This window comes from Colletotrichum abscissum, assembly GCF_030869225.1.
Source record: "Colletotrichum abscissum strain IMI 504890 chromosome Unknown Scaffold_170.1, whole genome shotgun sequence".
NCBI classification, from domain to species: domain Eukaryota; kingdom Fungi; phylum Ascomycota; class Sordariomycetes; order Glomerellales; family Glomerellaceae; genus Colletotrichum; species Colletotrichum abscissum.
The window spans coordinates 1-7,758 of NW_026850066.1; the positions used below are offsets into that span (position 1 = coordinate 1).

At 51.1% G+C, this 7,758-nt stretch overlaps 3 protein-coding genes across 3 annotated transcripts; 1 reads left to right on the top strand and 2 right to left on the bottom strand.

Annotated features, from left to right (window-relative positions):
* Nucleotides 1-3,054: 3,054 nt before the first annotated feature.
* CABS01_16829 (uncharacterized protein) lies at nucleotides 3,055-4,089 on the bottom strand (the record flags this gene model as incomplete). The annotated part of the gene is made up of 1 exon (XM_060550158.1): nucleotides 3,055-4,089. One exon carries the CDS (start codon nucleotides 4,087-4,089, stop codon nucleotides 3,055-3,057), a length of 1,035 nt encoding a protein of 344 aa, XP_060402515.1.
* Nucleotides 4,090-4,588: 499 nt separating this feature from the next.
* On the top strand, nucleotides 4,589-4,951 carry CABS01_16830 (uncharacterized protein; the record flags this gene model as incomplete). Its single annotated transcript, XM_060550159.1, has 2 exons — nucleotides 4,589-4,814; nucleotides 4,854-4,951. 2 exons carry the CDS (start codon nucleotides 4,589-4,591, stop codon nucleotides 4,949-4,951), a joined length of 324 nt encoding a protein of 107 aa, XP_060402516.1.
* A 701-nt stretch (nucleotides 4,952-5,652) lies between these two features.
* Nucleotides 5,653-6,460, bottom strand: CABS01_16831 (zinc knuckle; the record flags this gene model as incomplete). The annotated part of the gene is made up of 3 exons (XM_060550160.1): nucleotides 5,653-5,732; nucleotides 6,111-6,351; nucleotides 6,428-6,460. The coding sequence occupies 3 exons, from the start codon at nucleotides 6,458-6,460 to the stop codon at nucleotides 5,653-5,655; spliced, it is 354 nt and encodes a 117-aa protein (XP_060402517.1).
* Between the last annotated feature and the right edge of the window lie 1,298 nt (nucleotides 6,461-7,758).

A 7,758-nucleotide genomic window follows, 5' to 3' on the forward strand; every position in this document is an offset into this window, starting at 1 on the left:
ATTACTCTTCCGGAGAAGACAACAAGAGGTTGGCTCATCCGTAACGTGACAAATCGACATGGGGAAGCTCGTGAGCGCTTGCTAGGCTGGCTCGATAATGTCGCTCGCGCTAGGGCCAAATTAGATCGGACCGATATGCTGGAATCTACCGTTTTCCGGATGCTCGAGCCCGGAATCGATTCTAGAATCCATGCCACACAGATCGCAGCCAGCCTTGAGGATTTGAAAGTAACCTTGGGCGGCAAACCTCACTTCTCAAACTTGCAACCGCACTCGGTCAGGGACAAGGAGAAACCATCTGAGAAGGGGGATCGCACAAAAAGGAAAGCTCGGCGGACAACTTCTGACTAGGCAGCTTCTCTGACACATTTGGGGCTTTCCCATGTAACCGGGTAGTTCGATCATTGCAATCGGCCGTGCCACCTTTCAACTTACGAAACAGAGTTATGAACCCTCGTCGCTGCCCAGATTGAATCCCAAACTAGCAGGCGTCTGAGGTAAGGCCTTTTCCTGAGCCATGGTCTCTGACGAGATCTACAAAACCAGATAGTCCTCCGGGCATTTCTTTCAGACATGGTGTCATGTCCTTATCACGCAAAGGGGTTCGCAAAAACACCTTATATACACTTCATCTAGTGAGCCGTTTCAGAGCAACCGTCCAATATTAGTATTTCGAGGAAAAAACATCTGCCTATAATCAGAAATCCTGGGATTTGAGTAATAAGCAAAACCGCGTCTTCATTATGTGTGTATTATAAGTAACCGCGGTATACATATATAAAGAAGAAGAAAAAGCGATGTCCCTACTACTGTAGGGAGAGGCCTTTAAACAATAAGTGTCAGACTGCCTCAGCACATTCGCTACGGTAATTGTTTCACCTCGAGCGACCTGACTTATGCTTAACCAGTGGTATGAGAAAGGCTAGCAAGGGTATCCTTATACAAGGGGATCGCACACTCATTATATAGATATGGGGTTCCTTTCCATAGCCATCCATTCGATATACTCATCAATACACACAAAATGACCCTTGCCTGTCTGACTGCTGCTCGACAGTAAGTATCGTAATGACCCGGCTTAAAACAATTGCATCGACCCACATCCTTGCGACAAGCCAGCAGGGCAAGAGGTGGTGCCTCCGGGAGGGCGCAGCACGCGCTGCATTGAAAACAGTCCAAAGTGATATCCCGGCGGTAGCTGATCTTAGCCTGCTCGAAATCCACTGCCGCGATACAACTACAACTCACTGTGTCACGCAAGGCACTACGTAGCTTCGCATCGCGGTGAACGTCCCGCAGCTTATGCGTTTTCTTTTACGCTTGGGGAACCGCGTCGACCTTGGCGGCTTCATTGGCGATGTCGAATAGTGCGGCGCCACCTTTCTGAGAAGGCGTCTCTTCAGGTGAAGCAAGACCCATCTGAACTTCCTTACAAGGGAAGCACTCATAAAGCTCTGCGGATCATCCGATTGGACGCCCATGGCAGGGGCGGACCGCGTCAAGCCCAGCGTGTTGGTGACATTGCATCCGACCTTTCTACTGGCTGAGGGCGGTCGTAGTTCCCCGGGTTCTGTACCCATTGTGTCTCGTCGAATTCTCGGCTAGCTATTATCTGATCCACGGACGCAACGATGTGGCTGCCTCTTGCCGCCACGGTGACTGGCATCCACATCGATGTCACTGTTGGTCGAGCCTTCACAGCAGCAACCAATGCGTCGAATGATCGGTAAGCTACAAACAGACAACCATTTGGCAGCGGAGTCTCGATTGCGCCGTACTTGAGCGAATCGTATTGTTCAGTTGTGACTCCTCTAGTATGGCTTATTTCTGGCTAACGTCCTATGACTTTGACCATGTCGAGCACCCAAACTCGACTGTTGCAGTCGGGCTGCATGGCCCAGACCTTTTGCTAGCGTGCTGGATAGCCGCCATTCTTCCGTGCACCGTCTTGTTTGTGCACCGGCAATCTACCCCGCACTTTACCCCACTTCATGAGATTCTACGTAAGCAGCTTTACCTCTGTGGACTTCTGCTTATGCAGTATTTTTAGAGCGAAAACGCGCGGAAGTGTATTTGTTAAAGCAGGATGGAGCTGACGCGGCTCACCTCAAGGCACAAATTTGCGGAAATGGGTTGGGTAGGGGGTCGGCGTTTCTCAAGTGAACCTCAAGCGGAGATAAGCGCATAACACTTTGTAGACGAATCACCAGAAGTAAGCCATAGAGAACTGTTGTAGCATCAGGTTCGGTATCTTGGATCATTGAATCACCAAGAACAAAAAGATAGCCGGGCTACAGTCGGTACCTCCGGCCCACTGCTAACGGAGTACCCGCATCGTGCCAATTCGGATATTCTCGGCAAATGCGTGGCCGTTTGTTGGACCAACATTAGCGCGAAGGCCTCCGACACCCTTTCCACTCGACCGTAATCATCTCCACTTCTAGGCGGTGCGTAACAACCTGAACAGCATGTCAATCAAGGCAAGCCTGGGTTCGGTGTATTCATTCACTTGCGATCCCATAGCTTCCGCATGTACGTACAAGCAGCCTCAGTGACCTGTCCACGCTCAGAGATGATAGCAACCTAATGCATTTTCTGCCCAGTTCAGAGCCAACTTGGAGATTTTCCAGGTTGAGGAAGGTATCAAAGATGTGCTATTGGTACACGATTAGTGATCAAATGCAGATGTGTGATGTCCACAGGGATATAGGGCATGAGAAGGCGGTTCTGTGGACTTGAAATCCAAGTACTCGCCTCAAGCTAGTTGAACCTCCATCAGAGCACCTGCTCCGCTGCATGCCTCTTACTGAGTCGGGGCCGCTGGAAGTGACGTGCTAGGTTTCCAAAGGGTCTCGCCTATGGCCGTATGCGCCCTTGCACATTGCCATGTAGCTGCGGTCCACTATTAGGCCGCTGGTGCCTTTGATTGATTGCCCAGACGCCTGTTAGAGCACAAATTCAGGAGGTAGTGCTATGAAACCGTTTCATTGGAGTGCCTCACTTCCTATCTCACATATATAGCAATAGTGGCATGATCTACTCCTAACTTATCTTTTAGCGAAGAAAATCAAGTATTTTGGTTAACCCTTGTGCATCACCTGCCATCGTCCCAGCTTTCTCCTGGTCTACCCATCCAGGTGTGTAACTGCCCCCAAAATCGATAATCCAGGCATTGTCATCCTGATCGATCAGGACGTTTTCAGCCTTGGCATCGCCCCAGACGATGCCTTTGCAGTGTAGCTGCTTCAGAGATGTACTGATCTGTGTTCTCCAACGTTTCCTGATCTCGGATGTACTCTGGTTTGCTCTTGCTCTTGACAGCACTCCTTTCTTCTCGATCCAATTGAACAGCATGCCCATCAAGTTGTTCCCGTCTCGAACAATGCCGTGTAGGCGACAGATCCATGCGTCAGGGGCAGGAGGTATCTGCGCCGTAGCAATTTCGTTCAATCTCGCGAGTTCGCTCCTGGCATGCGCTTGACCGAACGAGAGTCCAAAATGTTTGAAGTAACACATGACCTTATCACCATTTCCCGCATCAACAAGAACCTTAGTCGGTCGTCTTATCAAGACATCTTCAGGGCGATCGTACAGTATCTCGACATCAGAGGGATCGTAGGATCGAGCCCACTGATCGAGATTCCCAAGCAACACATCGTCAGCAACCACAACGGGGCTGCACCATCCATGACTCTGATTCTCTGCCTGATACGGGTGTGGGACATCGTCGGTGGCATCTAGGCCGCAAACGATGTGCGGGGGGAAAAGATACTGGGATAGAGTTGGCAGACTACCGTTAGGAAGCACTGGAGACGGCGGCGCCAGCTGGGTGATGAGAGGCTCGAACATTCTGGACAGCCAGTCGCAAGCATCTTCAACATAGAAATCGTCCTGCTCGTCTTCCCCAGACCGCAGCAGTTCGAGGCATTTGAAGTACTGCTCTGTGATTCTGGGCGACCGATGAAATTGCGATGGGGAGATTGTGCAATAAAAGGCTCGTCCGTTGTTGGTTCGAATGATGAGGTCGCAATCGTCTTCCGTTTCGTGTATCTGCCAAAGAGCAACGTCGTATCGTAGTAGGTTCTTCATGGCGATGATTCTCCTGACTTGCGGTGAACTCAAGACGAAAGAAGTAGGTTAAATAGAAAACGCAGGTAATTGAGGGGGATCCAGCATCAGTGCTTCCGTTCTTGGTGCGTTTATCTGCAAAGAAAACTGCATGCTGGTGGTCCGTGCACGAAATCTGATGCATCATTTACTGAAATGTCCGCAGCGGCACCGTACGCGAGCAAATGTGTGTTCGTGACAGCGGCGCAGCAATAGAAGCACAAAGGTCCTGGGCGTCTCGCTGACCCCAATTGTGACCACTTCGCTTATGTCGGCGTATCGCTTTTCGTCAATTGATATGTCAGCGTCTGTCCATACAATGGGCTGGATCTGCCCTGTCTCCTTTTGTATATGACCCTATGATCCCCCCAGCACTAGTGATGATGAATGGTGCTAACTTAGCATGCCCACTCACCAGATCTACGCCGTCTCCAAGCTGTCAGTAACTACGCCATTGAAGTTAGGTCCCAATACGGCAGATATGTGTCAAGCGTGGAGGTACACCTTCACATGCGGACACCAGAGCGGAGAGAAGTGGTACGACCCTGAGAACGCCGAGGATTGCCCAGAGGCGGTGCGTGCCAATCGTCGTCACAGGCAATATGGAACGCTATTGCGCTGTAGCCCCTTATCGACTGCATCCGTGTCGACGCAAGGTGTTTGTTCGAGGGACAAATGCTATGCCAAGGAGTACCTCATACCCTACGGTTGGTGGTGTCATTATTGTGGTTACATGAACAATGCAGGGGTAAAGCATTGTGCAAATCCTCAGGCCGGTCTCAATCAAGGGCCATGCCGGCACAACCCTTGTCGTCACTGTCAAGTAGATGACCCTGCCCAATGATAATCAGCAAACTATCTTGATAACATCACGGTCAGTACATCAGAGAGAGTTGGCAGCTCGAAACAGATGCTATTCTGGTAAATTCCCCTAGTCTGACCTATCAAAGATAGATAGCACACGCTTACCAAATGCCTTCCGTCTCCTGTCGCGCAAGTCTGAGCCTTTGCCATTTAGACTCTGCGTGCCGAGCCGCCAAGTCCATCCCAGCATAACGCGGCTTCAGGCCTCGACAGCTAGGCTATCATTGACTAAGACGTTGTCCTTAAGGATATCCTCGAATCTGGACGTAACGAAGCCCCTACATTTCCCTACAAAAATCCCTCCAACATCCGACGTTACCAAAGCTTCAAGCGCTCGCCAATTCAGTCACGCCGTCTCTGCCAGCAACTCGACTTCAACATTAGTTGCCGAGACAACAGCAACATTGAAATGGAAAAATAAATCGACGCCTCATAGACGCATATGGCTCATGGCGGATGAAAGAGTGATTCCAGTCGTCGTGAATAAGTGGGCAACCTGTCGTCCTATCAATTTAGAAATAGTTCCATTACGAAAGGCCATCTAGTACGAAACAAGCCAGACATCAAGACGTTGAACGCTGCAATTGCGGTCGTTTAGTGTCGCCACATTGACCATTACTTCCTACTATACATTTGCCCCTCAATGGAGACTAGTTCTTTGGAGCCCTCAAGCAGTACATCTCACATCGTACAGACCACATTAAGGACGGCCTCCTGCTGTGTAGCTTTGATGTATCTCGACATGTGACACGCCACGGAGTCTAGTTCTTTCGTGAGTGACTGCGTCAGTGTCTGTGTTGGTGCTCGATTGGTGCAGTCAAACAGAGGCGTTCCGACCCGACTGAGAAACAAGACATGCTTGTATACGCCACTATCATGTTACAACGGCAGGGCTGATCTGTCCGTCCCAAGCAGACGGGAACATGGCGGCGATGGAAATAAGGGTCTCGAAGCGAACGAGCGGGAACTTGAGAGTTGATCCCACATCTCCTCTTGCCTCGGCGCGAAGTCATCCTATGGGACGATTCATCGAAGGGAAAATCCAGCCGGTCGGGTTGATCGTATCGGCTTGCGTAGTTAAGGTGCGATCGGTCACCACCTGAATGGCGAGGCTGAGCGAGTAACAAGATGCGAGATACTTTTGAAGGGTCTGTGGTTGTGGATGAAGACTTTGCTCCTGGGATTTCCGTTTTGCTTGTCTGCCTGGGCCATTTCGAGGGCCAAGACGATACCTTGCAGCTCTCCTGCGTAGACTGTTGATGTTGTATCGTCGCCCATGTGGGTTTTGCTGGTTTGCTGTGTGGTTGCGCAGACTGTGGCGGCTCCGATGTGACCGTCGATGCCGCTGCCGTCTGTGTAGATGTGTGTTGCGTCGGTGTTCTGTTTCAGACATCGTTAATGTTCCTTCTCAGCCTGCTTCGCATCTTCGCCGATATGGATGCGCGGAACCTGCCACCATGGGAGAGCCACGAAGGCGGTATGCGCACATTTGTTGTTCGACTGGCAAGAGATGCATCTTTATATCGAGTGCTGGAAACGAGGTCGCTCTGTACGCTCCGCTTATTGCACTGGCTGCTCGGGCTTGAAGCCTTTGCAGCCTATTGAGTGTCCTCTTGGTGTATCCTTTCTCTCCATATCCACTATTGGACCACAGCCAGCACTCGCACATCATTTGCGGTATGGCGACTCCTCGTCGACGCGTTGTTTCCACTTGAGGGCTGACTCCATGACGAGGTCGAGGTATCTACAGGCTGCCTTTGGCACGACTTCTCCCCATGGGCTCTGGAGTGTCGTGTCTGTATCGAATTTGATTTTCGCTCGTGTGAGATAAGCAAGCTGAACTTTTCGGGTGCGAAGATAAAGGCATGGGTGATGGCTAATGTCTCAGGTTTCTGAAGCCCTACTTGGAGTTTCTGGCAGGTTTCGTCAGTGATATCCCCCCGCTGTAAGGATCGCTACGTCAACAATGAACCCAGTGGCTGTCGTGTCTTCGGCTTCGTTGCAACTGTCCAAGAGATCTTAGTTGTAGAAGAGGTAGAGTATTGGCGATAGGGGAGATCCTTGTGGGATGCCGGTGTTGATTCTGCAAGATTCGGAATGGAATCCGTCTACGTCGATCTCGGTCTCTCGGCATCCGAGGAAGCGGCAACCCAACGCACCGTTCCTTCGTCGAACAGCCTCTTCCTCAGGTTGTGCAGGAGCCGGCAATGCGAAACATTGTCGAAGGCCCCTGACACATCTAGGAGGAGAAGGCTTACTGCCATTCCCTTTCCTGAGCCTCAGGCTTCGTATATCTTATCCACGATCTGATGCAGTGCGTGTTCAGTCGACCGTCGTTTTCTCCCGCCCATGTGGCTGTCTGGCAGTAATCCGTGTGTTTCGGCAAGGTAGCTCGATCTTTTTGCTACGATAGCATCCATGATCTTGCCCACCGTGTTCAAGAGGGCGATTGGTCTGTATGCTTGGGCACTGTGTAGTTGTCTTTGCCTGGCTTCCTCAGCACCACTGTGGTGGACTTCTCGAAGTGTTGTGGGCAGTATCCTAGTCGGAGACTCTGGTTGAATATGCGGGCGAGATGTGGTACAATCCATGGCCTCGCCACTTGGAGTGCCAGGTTAGGGATGCCGTCGGGGCCCGACTACTGAAGATCTGTCAGCCGAACAGTCGTCCGTCCCACTCCTTCACGGGCGTCCGTTCCTTATCTTATCGTGTGATCCAGGTCACGTGACATCCCCGAATCTTTCCGTTCCCAAGAGGAGTCACCTGAGTCCCGTACTCCGCACATAT